At 57.3% G+C, this 16,414-nt stretch overlaps 2 protein-coding genes across 2 annotated transcripts; both read left to right on the top strand.

Annotated features, from left to right (window-relative positions):
- The first annotated feature begins 3,551 nt into the window (after nucleotides 1–3,551).
- On the top strand, nucleotides 3,552–4,514 carry HOXD12 (homeobox D12). The gene is made up of 2 exons (XM_060015645.1): nucleotides 3,552–4,125; nucleotides 4,276–4,514. Exons 1-2 carry the CDS (start codon nucleotides 3,552–3,554, stop codon nucleotides 4,512–4,514), a joined length of 813 nt encoding a protein of 270 aa, XP_059871628.1.
- Nucleotides 4,515–10,976: 6,462 nt separating this feature from the next.
- Nucleotides 10,977–12,865, top strand: HOXD11 (homeobox D11). Its single transcript, XM_060015643.1, has 2 exons — nucleotides 10,977–11,839; nucleotides 12,597–12,865. Exons 1-2 carry the CDS (start codon nucleotides 11,059–11,061, stop codon nucleotides 12,830–12,832), a joined length of 1,017 nt encoding a protein of 338 aa, XP_059871626.1. The 5' UTR covers nucleotides 10,977–11,058; the 3' UTR covers nucleotides 12,833–12,865.
- The last annotated feature ends 3,549 nt before the right edge of the window (nucleotides 12,866–16,414 follow it).

The raw sequence follows: 16,414 nt of genomic DNA, 5'->3' as shown, positions 1-16,414 counted from the left end.
CCTTTTATATTCTGAATTGAGGAGGGAGGAGCGGAGCCGGTCGGTGGTCGGAGAGCTGATAGGGAGGCCCGCGAGGCGAAGGGAGCTTCAGGGAGAGGCCTTTGCTTCGGGTGGAGACTGAAAGGCCGCAGGAAGAGCGCCTCCAAAACCTGGAAGGTTACGAGCGCCGCCGGTGGAGGATCAAGGCCGGTGCGTCTACGCGTGATTCGAGAGGCGAAGGAGGCTTCGGATCCGAGACGTACTGCCACACAAAGGGGCGGCCGCGACGCTTTCCAGTCTCTGGCAGCCCGCTGGGTCCATCTGACTCCGCTGTCCCGGCCAGCTTTGCAGCTACGATCTCCGGCTTTCCGAGACGCTCGGCCGCGCCTGACAGCGGGCCTTGACCGCACGAGCTGGCGACCCCAGGCCGGCTGCGCCGCCCTTCACTGTTGATCTTGACCATGCGGCGGCGCCTCACCAGGCGTGGAGCTCGCTCGCCATCTCCTGGGCAGTCAGCGGCATTGGCAGAGCTCGCCGTTTAGCTCCGCAACCAAATCCTCTTTTCCCATTCTCCAGCTCACCAGCAAAGCCTCCCTCCTCCTCCCTCCCTCCTCCTCCCTCCCTCCCTCCTCCTCCTCCCTCCTCCTCCCTCCTCCTCCCTCCCTCCTCCTCCCTCCCTCCCTCCTCCTCCCTCCTCCTCCCTCCCTCCCTCCTCCTCCCTCCCTCCCTCCCTCCTCCTCCCTCCCTCCCTCCCTCCTCCTCCCTCCCTCCCTCCCTCCCTCCTCCTCCCTCCCTCCCTCCCTCCTCCTCCCTCCCTCCTCCTCCCTCCCTCCCTCCCTCCTCCTCCTCCCTCCCTCCCTCCCTCCCTCCTCCTCCTCCCTCCCTCCCTCCTCCTCCCTCCCTCCCTCCTTCCTCCTCCCTCCCTCCCTCCCTCCCTCCCTCCTCCTCCCTCCCTCCCTCCCTCCTCCTCCCTCCCTCCCTCCCTCCTCCTCCCTCCCTCCCTCCCTCCTCCTCCCTCCCTCCCTCCCTCCCTCCTCCTCCTCCCTCCCTCCTCCTCCCTCCTCCTCCCTCCTCCTCCCTCCTCCTCCCTCCCTCCCTCCCTCCTCCTCCCTCCCCCCTCCCTCCTCCTCCCTCCCTCCTCCTCCCTCCCTCCTTCCTCCTCCCTCCTTCTCTCCCTCCTCCTCCCTCCCTCCTTCTCTCCCTCCCTCCCTCCCTCCCTCCCTCCCTCCCTCCCTCTCTCCCTCCCTCCCTCCCTCCCTCCCTCCCTCCTTCTCTCCCTCCCTCCCTCCCTCCCTCCTTCTCTCCCTCCCTCCTTCTCTCCCTCCCTCCTTCTCTCCCTCCCTCCTTCTCTCCCTCCCTCCCTCCCTCCCTCCCTCCTTCTCTCCCTCCCTCCCTCCCTCCCTCCCTCCTTCTCTCCCTCCCTCCTTCTCTCTCTCCCTCCCTCCCTCCTTCTCTCTCTCCCCTCCCTCCCTCCCTCCCTCCCTCCCTCCCTCTCTCCTTCCCTCCCTCCTTCTCTCCCTCCCTCCCTCCTTCTCTCCTCCCTCCCTCCTTCTCTCCTTCTCTCCCTCCCTCCTTCTCTCCCTCCCTCTCTCTCTCTCTCTCTCCCTCTCTCCCTCCCTCCCTCCCTCCCTGTCCCCGTCCCCAGCTGCCAGCTCCACGGTACAACTTTGTCTGCTGGACCTCGGAAATTATAAACCCAGGCGATGAGGTGGGGCGGCTGGGCATCATCTGAGCCAGAGAAAGGGAGTCTAGTTGTTCTAGTCTTTTCTATTTCTCTTTTAATTCCTTTACATCTCTAGTCCCATAGGGCAAACCGCAGCTATGCGGCTGCCAAAACGTCCGAAGAAGACACACCTGGACCTGGCAATACCGGAGAATCGTTGTATAGTACTGAGGTAGGAAGAGAGAAGACTGCAGGGACCCGTTGGAGCTGGAGTTTCAGACCTAGGGAGGCTGTAACTCCTCGAAAACAGGGCGAGTTTCCCAAAATGAGAGCCTAGATTCCCTAAGTCCCTAGGAACTGAGGTTGCAGCTTGCGCCTACACCCCGCGCCCCTCCCGCCCCCCATGAAAGGACAGGGAATGGAATACGTCTCTGTTTCTGAGCTCCTAAGGAAACTCCAACAGAGCCCTGAGGAGCCCAGACTTGCCCAACCCCTACCCCTACCCCCACCCGCACCCCCTACCCCCGCCCTAGAGCAAGAAGAAGAGGCCGACTGCGTTCCCCAGAGCCGCCCAGTTGGTCGCCATAACGCACACAATAAAGTCTCAGCGCGCTGGTCAGCCTTGCCCTCCGGCGGCGCCTGTGTGGTCTCCGTGCCGGAGCTGGCGGTCTAACCAATTCCAGCTTGGCTCGGGGACCGCGAGGCAGGCTGCAGGCTGGGGCGGGCGCCAGTCACGGGGTAGCTAGGGGTCTTGGGACTGGAGGCAGGAAAGGAGGATCCTTAACCCTCCGGGAGGAGCCGTGGCGGGGACTGCCACATTGCTCCCAGCGAGGGAGCGCTGCCGCCCGCCACCCTGTTCGCCAGACCTCCGAACCCGCCAGCGGCCCGTGCGCCCCTGGAGGCGCTGAGCAGAGGAACGCTGCTAGTCCGCTGCCTCGGTGTGCCCCGCTGTTCCCGGCCGGTGGCTCTGGCTTTTCTGTTCTTCCACATCAGATCAGGGGAGCTCGTCCTGCACGCCACGGAGTGGATTAACACCTTGGAGTTCCGGTTTGAAGGGCTGCAGTCTCCAAGGTGACTGCTGGCGATTAAAAGAATGTAGCCTTTGGCCACGACTGGCCAATCAAGCTGTCTGGGTCCCCAGGCCAGCATTCTCCATGGACCTGGATGGTGACTTTCTTAGGAGCAGAGGGCTGGACCATGGAGAAGCACATCAGAAGTGATGTGAATCCTCCTTCCTGGGCGCCAAACTTAGGCAGAATTTGTGATGCATTCCTCTTCTATCAGCAAACTATGCCTGCGGCCGGGGACCTAGGGCTCAGGCAGCGCTGGGTCTTCGCTGCTAGATCATGTGTGCAGAGTCCAGTCCAGAGGGATGAGGTGGGAAGGGACGGGGTAGGAGTAGCTTTGCTCAGGCCTAGCGACAGAGTTAATGGCCCCACCAGACCAAGGGCTCTCTGGACAAGCCAAGAAGTGCACCGTACTGGAAAAGGCCTCAGCTGCGAGTTAAAGCTGGTAGAAGCAAGCCTGGCCCATGCAGCCAGCGGAAAATGGGAGTGCAAAGCCAGTGAAGACCAAGAAGGACCCCAAGGGACCTTGAGGCAAATGCACCCGATGCCCAATGCCCCCAGCTGCGGAACTCAGCCTGGAAACTCGAAGAGGCTTCACCTTTGCTCAACATGCCTTAGCTCTGCTTGGCAGCCTAGTCATTCGCCATCGAATATTGCGGGTGTTATCATAATACCCTGAATGGGGGGGAGGGGAGAAACGGGTCGGGGGATGTAGGCGGTGCTGAAATGACCGGCTTTGAAGAACCTGCAGGCAAAGTTTCGTCCAATCGTCTGAGCCTGTCCTCTTATTCCCGGTTGTAACTAAATACTGCTGCAAGCGCAGCCCAAGCCCTTTGTTGGAGATGTGTGAGCGCAGTCTCTACAGAGCGGGCTATGTGGGCTCGCTTCTGAATCTACAGTCGCCCGACTCCTTCTACTTTTCCAACCTGCGGCCGAATGGCGGCCAGTTGGCCGCCCTTCCCTCCATCTCATACCCGCGCGGCGCGCTGCCCTGGGCCACCACGCCCGCCTCCTGCGCCCCAGCGCAGCCTGCCGGTGCCACCACCTTCGGCAGCTTTTCCCAGCCCTACCTGGCTGGCTCTGGGCCTCTTGGCCTGCAGCCCCTGGGCGCCAAGGACGGATCCGAAGAACAGGCCAAGTTTTATACTCCCGACGCGGCCGCCGGGCCGGAGGAGCGTGGTCGTGCGCGGCCTCCCTTCATCCCGGAGTCTAGCCTGGCCCCCGCGGCCGCTGCTCTCAAAGCGGTCAAGTACGACTACGCGGGTGTGGGCCGCGTCGCGCCGGGCTCTTCGGCCCTTCTCGAGGGGACAACCTGCTCCTCCGGCTTCAAGGACGAGACCAAGGGCCCGCTCAACTTGAACATGACAGTGCAGGCGGCGGGCGTCGCCTCCTGCCTGCAACCTTCGCTGCCCGACGGTAAAGGGTGGCCACGCTCCGCGAGCAACGCTCCCCGGGCCGGGGTGGGAGGTGGGGTGCAGGGGAGAGTGTGTAGAGGGAGGGAGCCGCCAGGGGCGGGCAGGCAACCGGGAGCGGGCCGGGCTGATTTGGGTTGGGGCTGTGTTGCAGGCCTGCCGTGGGGGGCGGCCCCGGGGAGGGCCCGCAAGAAGCGGAAACCCTACACTAAGCAGCAGATTGCGGAGCTGGAGAACGAATTCCTTCTCAACGAATTCATCAATCGGCAGAAGCGCAAGGAATTGTCCAATAGGCTGAACCTCAGCGACCAGCAAGTCAAAATCTGGTTCCAGAACCGGCGTATGAAGAAGAAGCGCGTGGTGCTGCGCGAGCAGGCGCTGGCGCTATACTAGCTCCCGGGGTGGCCCTGGCCGGGCCGGGCTGGGCCTGCCTTTTTTCACCGAGGCCTGGCGTGAAGGAAGTGAGGGGATAGGGCTTTTCCTTCTGCTCCTTCTCCGCTGGTTCCAGGTACCCTCCCGCTCAGACAGCAGCTCCAGAAGCCTGCAGGAGATACGTTTGGAGACCTGGCCGGTTGAGCATCCACCCTTTCCCCTTTCTCAGAGAAGCCTGCAGAAGCTGCAGCACAACCTTGGCCTTGAGGCTTCCAGAATGGGGGTCTGGAGTCATCTGCCCTAACTCTTAGTGGGGGCATTATTATACCCAGGGCTCACTCTAGTGTCCTTGTACTTGGATTTCTGCTTCCACCTGATTAGTCTTCTTTCCCCCCACCCCTCCCCAGCCCTTTCTGCATCTAGCAGGGACCTAACTAGAGCTCAGAGTGGAACTGAATTTAGGTAGAACTCCCGGGCAGATTAGAAAGGGCTGAGGGCACAGTTTTGTCTCTTTGCAGCCAAAGTCCCTTGTGGCAAAGCCAGAATCTCGACTTTGGAGGAGGGAAAGGGCGCCGTCCCCCTCCTGTATGCCCTGGCTGTTTTGGGAGGACAGGAGCCATCCTAGACCTTCAGACTTCAGGAGGAAAAGGGAGTAAGGGCATGGTGGCCAAACTCCAGAGACACCTCAGAGTCCGGCTGGACTGACCCCTCCGGCTGGCTGGGCTGAATGGATTGGATACGTCCTTCCCGTGGATGGGATGAGGGAGGCTGGGGCTCCACAGCAAACTGCAGCTTCCAGAACAGACTGGTAAAATCCCCCTCCTTCTTCCACCTCCTCACACATGCCCAATGCAGAGCCCTTCACTCTGCAACTGGACCCCCAGAGCTGAGCTCTGGTGAGGAGAGCTGCTAGTTGGCTTTGAGGCTGGGCTGCACTAGGAGGAGGGGGAAATATCCGGGGGGAGGATAAGGGAGTGAGCCAGGAAGGGGGGTGTCCTACCTTCCGACTGTAAATATGGCTTTCCTGTCGAGGTAGGCAAAGGTGTCGACTTGTCTGTCTTTCTTGAATTACGGTAATGGACCACCACAGGGAGAGGTGAAGTCTCATCTCCCCCACCAGTCAACAGTCAGGAGGGCTAGGAAGGAGGCCCTTCAGATCCTCAGCCCCTTCTCTGCTCTAGACTGAGTAGAGAGAAGCAGAAGTTCCCCTCTCATCACTCTCTCCACCGCCCACCGGCCCCACCAGGGGCCCTGCCACTGTGCTCCTTCTGAGGCCATGTCTGACCGGCTCCAGCAGAGCCTTAGAGACCCTGGGCCCTGCCTGGCTTCCTTTGTGGAGACTGAGGTTGCTGAATGCCAGATAGAGATGTCCTGGGTATGCTGGAGTGTCCTGCCTTAGCTTCAGGGAACGCAAGGGCCCCCCAAGCTCCTTCTACCATCTCTGCCCCTTTTCTGTCTCCTTCAGAGAAGTAGCACCCCGCCCCAACTCCTAGCAAGATGCCCAACAGCCAAAGAGTTGAAGATTCCTTACCAAAGTATGATGATGATTTATTTTCGGTGGAGGACCAGGCACCTCACGGGGAGTCCTAAGCCTCATCCCAACTGACCTCAGTTGGCGTTTAGATGAATTGCATTTTCTCTGCTATCTAATAGTTTTCGTGCATGTTTTGTTTTGTTTTGATTTTGTCAAAAACAATAGCGTGTATATATCAGACATACAGAAATGTTTTGAGTGGAAATAAATATCCAAGTCCCAGTCATGCTGTCGTGGGACTGATGTCGATTTTTCAAAACGTTTCAGATTCCCTTCTAATGTTTTTCAGGCCACCAAATTCACTTTTCTTTCCTGGTTGCAGCTTCACTATGGGTGCTGACTGTTCATTAAAGGAGAAAATGGCTTCCAAGTCAGTGAGGAAATGGTGTATAAAAGCCTATAAACAAAATGTGTATAAAACATCCAAGGTGGGGGAACCGTGAGCAGATTTCAGCGTGTCTCACACACTAAGCGAACCCTCGGCTTGTTGCTGGCTGGAGCTTCCACATTTTGCCTAAATTCTCAAACTTTGAAGCTTGCTGTTCAGGGGGCTGCCAAGATATGTTCCTCGGGTTTCAATACAAAACATCTCTCCCTGCCATGTTTCTGGGTCAGCCTTCTTGTGGGCAGGCAACGCCCTGTGGAAATCCTCCACACTGGCACCTCTGCCTGAAACCCAGCAGACTCCCTTGGGAAACGTGGCCTCTGCACCCCCTAGGCTTTCAGAGCCTCTATCTCAGGCCAGGAAAGCCAGGGCCTGCTTGGTATTCACCGAGCTCTTGCAGATCCCAGCTCCCAGCTAGCTCAGTGATGGAAACTAAAGAATTGCTAGCTTTTAGTAAGTGGGAGAATTAGCAAAACCGTTAAGTCTCTAATTCCGAGCGTTCAGTGGTTCCAACTCCCCTTCCCTGAAGCTAATTTGATGAAATATATTTTAAACAGCTCCTAAAACAAACAAACAACAACAACAACAACAACAAAAACAGGAATAAAGGAAACAAGACGCTGCCGAGGGAGGCCCTATCATTAGAAATGTTTCCCCGCCTGGTGGGGCTCAGGGAGGTGATGGTACCAGAACTGAGTTTCTCTGAGTCCCAGAAGGTTTGCCCCCTTCAAGATAGCTGAACAAAGGCAGAGGCCACACTCAGACCTCAGGTCTGGAGGGCTGGGTAAAGGGCCAGGGAACCAGACTTAGACCCAGGCCTAAGACAACACAGGGAGACCATTTTTTTGCAATATATACCATCAAATCATTGTGTTCTTTTTTCTGTAGCCTGGGATGTAGGGTGGGAGGAGATATTCATGGAGACCACTCCCCAAAGAGATTGAAATTATTCTAAGTGTAAAATCTTGTCTGTTAATTGGAGCTTCAGCAGTGTTTTTCGAATCCATCCTTTCTACTGATCCATACGAATACAAAGGTGGTGGTGTCCTCTCTCCCTTCCTAACCAAAGTCCTGGCAGAGATTTGGAACCACCATGAAATTTGAAAGAAATAAATACCCGAGACAAATGCTGAAATCGAAGTGTTTAACATTCCCTCGCACAAAGACAAATGCGTCCTCCGAAATGCTGCAGTCCAGGCAGGCCTCTTGACCAAGGAAAAGGTTTTTAAATGAGAAAAAACGGCTTGGTCTGGCATTCAATCGGCTGCGAGCTCAGAGGGCCGACCAGGAGACGCTTTTAAGGCCTGGGGGCTCTCCCCTCGGGAGGCGGGCTGGGGAGGCTTCCGGGAGGCGGGCGGGCGGAGGAGAAATCCAGAACCGTTGTAAATATTCATGTGTGTGGAGGTGGAGGGAGGGTGTGCCCCTTCATCCCGCCTCTCCCAGCTGCATCCACCCCCCGTTAGTGGGGAGGGGGGGGCTCGGTGCCTGTCCGACCGTCCTTGGACAAAGGTAATCTCCCCACATTTTTGTTCTTCAGTCACTTGACTTAAGGAGCCCATTCCGAAGGCTCTGCAGGGAAGGGACTGGCTCTGGGTGCTTTCTCCGCGTTTCTCCTCTTCTTTCGTTTCCTAAAAGAGCATAAATAATTAAAGTTTGGCAGGGAGGAAAAGCTTTCTTGCAGAACTGTAGTGGCAATAAATGAAATGACTCAGAATCCCTTCCCCAGTCAGCTTTTACGAGAGCTGCCAGACAGTGTCTGTTCACGTTCTCCAGATACCACGGGCGCCCTGACAAAGTTAAGGTCAAGTTAGTGTCTTATCTTGGGTGGCTCGAAATTACCGCATCGTGTCCGGGCGCTGCGCGGAAAGCTACCGCTCGCGGAGCTGCTGGCTGTGCCCGGAGGGTCCGGTGCGCTCCCTGCGCTTCGAGTGGGGCCGCGCAGGCAAAGACAAGGCCACAGCTCTGGGATCTTCACGGTAGGTTCTCGAGCGGGACGCGCGGGTCGGGAAGCTGCGGTTTTCGGGGAAAGGAGGGAGGAAAAAGCTGGGGCCAAAGGGCGAAGCGGACTGGGCCCAGAACGAAAGCCTTGGCTTGGGGGTGGGGGTGGGGGCCCGTGCTAACGCGCAGAGAGGGGCCAGCCGCCCCTTTCCCTCTGCACCCGCGCGCCGCTGCAGATGGCGCACCCTCCCCCGCCAAAGCACGGTTCCAGCCCGAGCGCCGTCGCCATGTCGTTGAACTTGAATGGTTCGTCCTCCCCCACTTCCCTCTTTAGCGGTCAGCAGGCTCCACTTTGGGGGCAGCGGGCTGCCTGCGCCCCACCCGTGCAGAGAGAAAGTACCAGAATCTTGCGCACTTGCAGACACATAAAGACCCAGCCGGTGGCCCCTGCGGTCCCTGCCCTGGGTCCTGAGCAGCCTCTTGGCTTGTGTTTAGTGTCCGGGGAGCCATTTTAGGAGACAGATCCAGGGGCGTCGACTACGAGCCCGAAAGGGAGAGAGGCTTGGGCCGCGGATGGAGATGGGCAGGCAGATAAGTGTGCCGGCGGGCTGGGCTAAGGAGAAGGGGGCGAGCTGGAATCAGGGCGAGAGTGCCAGCTGCGTGGAAGGTGCACACAGGGTGGGCAGTTCTGGGGGGGGGGGGCTTCTTGCCCTCCAGTCCCACCGACCTGTTTGCACAGTGTTCTGAGAGAAGCTGAGATGGGAGGGGGGCGGAGAAGAGAGAGTGGGAGGGAGAATGCGGAGGGAGGAGAAAAAAGAGGAAGGGGGGAAACATTGGCCAGAAAATAGATATGAGCTCTGATCACCCGCCTTTTTTCTGTCTGTCGGCATGGTGGGCAGAGCTCACGGCACCGGCACTGCAGCGGCTGGGGCCAGGGTGGAAACCGTCTTCACAACCTGCACTGCCTGTCCTGGGCGTAGGGCTGAGGCCCAGGACCAGTGCTGGGATTGCCTGGCAGAGGAATCCTGGGGAGAGGGGCAACTTCCTGCCCACGGTTCTGGGATTTGGGTTTGGGGAGCTTCTTTCTGAGACACTGATTTTTACCTTTGGAAAATGCTGGCTTTCCCAAGGCGGGAGCCCAGGCCTCGCTTGGATCCCCCCAGGCTAAAAAAGAGGGACGCAGCCACTGCCGAGGAGACTGAGGCCTCGGGGGCGAGTGGATGGGGGGCCCGCAGAGCCGAGTGGAGAAGAGGGGCTTGAAGAAGGAGCCAAGAGCTTCTGAGAGCCCGCCCCCCACCCCCCAGAGCCAACGGACCTCCGGGGGGCCCACAGTGACCCTGCAGGCCCGAGGGTGCCGCAGGAGCCTTGGAAAGGCACGGCACGGATGTGTAGGCCTTGGCGGGGCTCCGACGTCGAGAAGGGGCTGGATGTGAGGCTAGTTGGTCCCAGTCCAGGCCATAAGGCAGAGAGGGTGAGGAGGGCGGAGGCACCGGCGTTTTGTCTCCGCTTTCGGGAAAGCGGGAAGCCAGGCACCCTGAGAGTAGGACTCCAGATCCTTTTGTTCACCAGACCCCCCAGCTTCTAGAGGGCCACGGGGTATCTTCGCTGGCTGAAGTTCCTTCTTGCTTTAGCACTGGGGGAGAAAGGCAGAGAGGTGACAGGGAGAGAGATAGAGGCGGTGACACATAGCTAGGGGAAAGGAGGAGAGGATCAGGGGACAGACTGAGACAGGAAAGGAGGGGAGTAATAAGAGGAAGGAAGAAGAAAAAAGGAAACGGGGAAGTGAGAGAAGAGAGGACAGGAGAGAAAGAAGTGAGAAGAATGAAGGGACACAAGGAAGGAGAAAGAGAGACAGAAAGGAGAGAGGGCGACAAGGCCGAGTGGGCACCGAGGCCCTGGGCCGGGTGAGCTCCTGGTAGGGTTTTGGCGTGAGTTTTTTGAGGCTGGCATTCTCGCTCCCGGTCGTCCATGGAGAAAGCCGTTACTCCGCAGCGTAAGCGCTGGGTAGAGAAATATGTAAATCAGGGCTCCTGGCGCCCCGAGAGAGGCGCAATTACGCCCCTTGAACAAGAAGCAACAAGCTCCCGGCGGGCAAACTGAAAAGGGTGGCGGCGTTGCGGGGGAGGGAGCGCCTGCAGGACGGGGTGTGGGGGGAGGGAAACTCACACCCTCACACCTAGTCCCCTGTGCCCGCAGCTGGGGCTCCCCCCTCAGCTCTCCGCTTCTTTCCCTTCCCCCTTCCTCCGCCTTCCTCCCCCTCCCTCCTCCTCCCAGCCGGCCTCGGTCCGCGTACTTAAAGGCGCGGGCGGGCGCGGGCGGGCGGCCCAGCCGGGCGGTGGCAGATGCACCCAGCAGTGGCAGCCGACGGCGGCGCACAGGTGACCTGCCTGAGGCACAGCCTGATCAGGGGGCGCCCGGGGAGAGCTGGCTGTAGAGGGAGGCCGATCCGCCCCCAGCGCGCGCGCGTCTTGGCGCCAGGAACTGTCCCGGAGTGTGTTGGCGAGCACTGATATAGATATAAGGACATTTCTCTCCATGGCGTCACGTGACATAATTACCACCAGAATCAATCAAGATGAATAGCACGTCAGCTCCCGGTGGGGATTTTTGCTTAGTTGATCCTGGCCCAAGCCTCTTGTGCAATCGATGGCTCAGGTTGGCGGCGCGGGGAGCGGCCCGGGGCTCGCCGGCGCGCACGCCGCGGAGCCATGAACGACTTTGACGAGTGCGGCCCGAGCGCAGCCAGCATGTACCTGCCCGGCTGCGCCTACTATGTGGCCCCGTCGGACTTCGCCAGCAAGCCGTCGTTCCTGTCACAACCGTCGTCCTGCCAGATGACTTTCCCCTACTCTTCCAACCTGGCGCCGCACGTCCAGCCCGTGCGCGAAGTGGCCTTCCGCGACTACGGCCTGGAGCGTGCCAAGTGGCCATACCGCGGCGGCGGCGGAGGCGGTGCAGGGGGCGGCGGCGGCGGCGGCGGCGGTCCCGGCGGGGGCGGCGGCGGCGGCGCCGGTAGCTACGCTCCCTACTACGCTGCAGCGGCGGCGGCAGCGGCGGCAGCGGCGGCGGCGGCCGAGGAGGCGGCCATGCAGCGCGAGCTGCTCCCGCCCGCGGGCCGCCGTCCGGATGTGCTCTTCAAGGCGCCGGAGACGGTGTGCGCCGCGCCCGGGCCGCCGCACGGCCCCGCGGGCGCCGCTTCCAATTTCTACAGCGCCGTGGGCCGCAACGGCATCCTGCCGCAGGGCTTCGACCAGTTCTACGAGGCTGCACCCGGGCCCCCGTTCGCCGGACCGCAGCCCCCTCCGCCGCCCGCGCCGCCGCAGCCCGAGGGCGCCGCCGACAAGAGCAACCCCAAGACGGCGGCCAGTGGCGGTGGGGGAAGTCCCTGCGCCAAGACGAACCACGGCTCGGAGCCCAAGGGGGCGGCAGAGGGCGGCGACGGCGAGGTGCCCCCAGGGGAGGCGGGGGCTGAGAAGAGCGGCGGCGCAGGTAGGCACCGGACGCGGGGTGGGCGGCTGGGTTCGGGGGCCGCGGGCGCGGGGGGGGGGGGCGGAGGGGGCCTTCCTCTGCTTGCGCAGTTTTATGTGCTACTTTATAAGCGTTCGAAGGGGTTTATACATCCTATAAGATTTCCCGGGCCGTTGTAAAGCGTGTTTACGATAGGAAACCAATTTAGGTGGGCTTAAGGTAGACTTCGATGAGGACATTAATCGCTGCAGAGAGCTTTCCCCCAGTTTTGTGCGTGCGGTGAGGGGGATTGGTCCTAGAGACCATGGAGGGAGGGAGGAAGGGAGGAGAGATTTTAAGCCAATTTGTGAGTGTGGACACTCGAGCCTCCTGCTTTTAAAGGGGTGGGGTGGGGGGTTGGGGAGAGTTTGATGCTTGAACTGGACTTTATCCAAGCCGCTGGCTGCCCGGCGCGCTCGTGTTTCTCTCCCTTCCGAGTCCAGCTCAGAGCCTGCCTCGCCCTCTGCTTCCCCACCTCGATGCCAGGCCGTTTGTGTGTGTGTGTGTGTGTGTGTGTGTGTGTGCACGTGTGTGTGGCTGGGCGTGAACACACGTCCACGCCCGCACTCTCTACTGTGGCCGCCCATATATCATCCCCCACGACGCAGGCAGGGCCTTTCAGCGGCAGCAGGGGACGTCCCCAACGGGCCGAGGCCTGGCCCTCGCGCGGGCCCGGGCGGGCGGCCGGGGGGTGGGCAGGCAAAGGCCTCTCTCACCTCTCGGTCTTTTTGCCTTGCAGTGGCCCCCCAGCGATCCCGAAAAAAGCGCTGTCCCTACACCAAGTATCAGATCCGCGAACTGGAACGGGAGTTTTTCTTTAACGTGTACATAAACAAAGAGAAAAGACTCCAACTTTCTCGGATGCTCAACCTCACTGACCGGCAAGTCAAAATCTGGTTCCAGAATCGCAGAATGAAAGAAAAGAAACTGAACAGAGACCGTCTGCAGTATTTCACTGGAAACCCCTTATTTTGAGAGCTCCAGGAAGCACCCCTCTCCCCTGAGCCCCACTCACCCACTCTCCTCCCCACCAGCCTGCCCTGGGCAGGCCCAATGTCCTTGGGTTTAATGACGCCTCTTCTCTGTGGAACTCCACGATTCCTTCCCACGGTCAACTCGGGACCTCCCAGCGACCACTGCAGCCTGCGGACGAGGTCGGGGACTTGGCCGAACGGATCCTAATAAGGGGAAAATGGTAAATGCAAACGTCCCTTTACAATTTTGCCGCCAGTGTGCTGTTGTTCTCCCTCCCTCTCTCTGAGCTCCCGTGGGCACGCTGTGGGATCTGTAGAGAGTTAGGCCGAGGGGCTGGAAGGCGCTTGTTTTTGCTCTGAGTTTAAGGGACCGAATCCCTTCCCCTTGGTGAATGCAGATTATTTAAACTCTGGGGAATGTACCTTTGGTCTGTCGTATCAAGGCATGGGTCACTGTCTTTTGTGTGAATAAATGGTTTCTAGTAAAATGGAGGTTACAGCTTCAATACACTGTATGAATTTTCCTCTTTGAAGAAGTTTAGTGTCTGATTAGGATATTTTAGTGGCCAGAACCTTCCCTTCCAAGCAACTGAAAATCAAGTGAAATGCTTTTTAATCCCGCTAAAATAAGGAGTCGTTCCCTCCCATTCTTTCTAGGCTGCACTGGCATTAAAAATCACTTTAGGGATGAATCTCTGAATTGAAGACGTGAGCCAGCCACACTGGTGCTGCCTTCTTCAGGCCATGAGGTTGGGGCAGCAGGAACCTAAGAAACAAATCTCCTTGCCCACCCCACCCCCAATGTAGTAAACTTGGAATTCCTGAAAAAACAAAAGAAACTTTAAAAAAAAAAAAACTGCTTAGGAGATCCAAATTCACTCTTAACAAGCTGTCAAGGAGGAAGCGTCCCTTAAAAGAAGAAATTAAAACTAGAACCTGTCATTGGGGAAAAAAAAGTTTGCTAAAGGGAAGGTATCAGTGGGTGGAGAGGGCCTGGGTCCTTGTTAGTGTCACACGGGCCTGGAGCAGAGAAGGTAACCCCTCATCCCTGGAAATAGGGCCCAGGGCTGCAGATCCACTTCTCACCACATTTACTGCTTCAAGGTAAAGAATGTGGTAGGGGCCGCACTGCACTTTATGTTGCAGGGCCAGGCCAGGCTGTTTACAAAACCTTGAACTGTCTAGACAACACCATAAAAGCCAAAGTTCTAAACAGCTTAATTGGGTTATATTATACACCTTCTGGTGGGCCCAAAGGAGATTTCCGCAAATGTGCAATAAACTGGAAGAGTGAGAAGAGCTTCTCTTTCTCTGAAAAGAATAAAGTGAATCTTATGACGTGTAACCTCTCGTAAGCCCAAAGTCAAAAAATAATCCATGAGAGGCACAGCACCCCATGCATCTTCCAAGGGGGCATGCATTTCCAAATGCAAAATTTTTTTGATTATCAAAGCTTTTGGGGGGAAGGAAAAACATAAGTGCATAAGTGTATGCCTTTGAACTTCCAAAATGTCAAGGTCATCACCTTTAACCTTTCTGAATAATTAGGTGCCTTAAGGTTCTTCTGTGATATTCAACTGCCACCCACTGTCATGCACACATGCTCACATACATCCAGACCCACACACACGTTTATGACCACACAGAATCATATCGGGGGCTCACCATAAATCTAAGCCAATTCCTGATTTCAGGATCAATAACCTTAATTTCCCTTCAAACGTTTGTGTAATTCTATAGCAATTGACTGCTTTTAAAAATACTGGTTATATTAAAATGTCTACCAGCATGCTTTTAATACAGCTAAGAAATGCTGAGATTGTTTTGGGTTTTTTTGTGGGGGGAGTCATAGATAGCAGTCCTTTAGCTCTAATGAAGAACCGAGGTTTTAAAAGCAGGTATTTGAAAAAGGAAGGTATTACAGACTTACTTCGTTATATTTGAAAAAATTTGTCACCCTATTAAATTATTGCACTTCTTATGATATGGAACAAAAGAAAATACATTTATACTGTTTCCAAAAATGTTCCTCAACCTTTGGTTAAAGATGCAATAGAAACAAACCCTACAGTGGAATAACTTCGTTCTGAGGGGGATTCCTTTGTTTGGAATTCTAGGCATCCGTTACAGTGTCAGTGCCCTAGTAATGTGATCGTTCCAGGAGATTAAAACTGGTTTATTTCTTTCTCTCTCCACCTCTCTCTCTCTCTCTCTCCTCTCTCCTCTCTCTCTAACTGCGTCTAAATGTAGCAAGCTTGTATGTCCACCACCGTAGGAGAGCCGAACCTAGAGATACAATTTCGCGTTTGCCTGGCCTTGGAGAGCCACACGGGGGCGTGCTCACGTTCCAGAAGCCGCATTTGTCGGAGAGGCAGCGGTACCGTATCTTTCCAATACTGGATTCTAATAGCGGTTAGAAATCGCGGAGGTGTTTGGTGTTTGTTTATTCTAAGCAGCCGTGAGGTTGGGAAGTTGTATAAAGCCAGAGGAACGGGAGCAGATGCCTGAAACAAGAGATAACCTAATCGTTGTCTTCTTAAAGTTGTTGCAAAGAATACCTCGGTATAACCTGGTGGTGTCGAGGAGAGGGTTTTAAAAGACAAATATGTGCATTTCAAAATAGGTCATGCCACTGCGAGTTAATTAAATTACGGAAATCAATTTTCTTGGTGGTTTGAGTGTGGAGAGCCATAGGAAGGTAGAACCACCCCTGCCCAAAACCGCGTCCTCCTTGCACGCTCTCCGACCGCCTGGGGTGATTAAAAGGCTTTTGTTTAAGACAGATCAGGGCGCCGGCAACTTAGCTGAATGTGGTCTCAGAAAAATGAGACGCGTGGGGACCTAGCGGGTCATTCTGCGCGAGGAATCCCCCTACCCCCGGTCGTGCCTGGCGCTTGGGGCTACCGGTAGCACCGGGAGGCGCAGGCAGGACTGAGTTGGGGCTCCCGGGCCAGACTGGGCTAATGTGGCTGCGGGGAAAGTCAGGCAGTCCGGGAAACGTTTAAACTTCAAGGCGTCGTGGAATGGGGAATGCATTTGAAGCAAACGGGCTTTGCTTTTGACAGAACCCTGGCCAGCCTTCCAAGCCGTCTGCTGGCCTTGAGCGCCGAATTTGATTTTGGCACAAGCTCTTGGAAGCAGTTTTCTCACTGCGTGCCCTCCTCGACCCCACTCCCACCCTGAAAAGCCCCTGACATTGCGGAGGGTCTGTGCCACCATCCGCCGTCCAAAAGGGAAGTTCCAACATGAAGGGTGGCAGTTCCTTCTTTCCCGAAGTTCATTGTAAGTACATGCAACCTCGGAATTAGTGAGGACCTCCTCAGCCCCGCTGTCTCTGCCCCCTCCCTCCAGGCCCTGGACCAAAGACTCTGGGTCCACCCCTGGGAGTTGGCATCTGCTTCAGTGGAGGCTGGGGGCCATGAGTCTCCCCACCCTATGGGAGGCGCCAGCCAGAGGCATTGATGTTCCCCACGCATACCCTGGCTCCTGCCTGTCTGACCGTGGGTCCAGCTTAGCTATTGTGAATCGACATTTCCGGGAGCCTAACCCGGGCCTCAGTCCAAGTGGGGTGAGAGCCCCCTCC

This window comes from Delphinus delphis, chromosome 7 (genome assembly GCF_949987515.2).
Source record: "Delphinus delphis chromosome 7, mDelDel1.2, whole genome shotgun sequence".
NCBI classification, from domain to species: domain Eukaryota; kingdom Metazoa; phylum Chordata; class Mammalia; order Artiodactyla; family Delphinidae; genus Delphinus; species Delphinus delphis.
The sequence above is the reverse complement of the archived record's forward strand: the minus strand, read 5'-3'. Positions and strand labels throughout refer to the sequence as shown.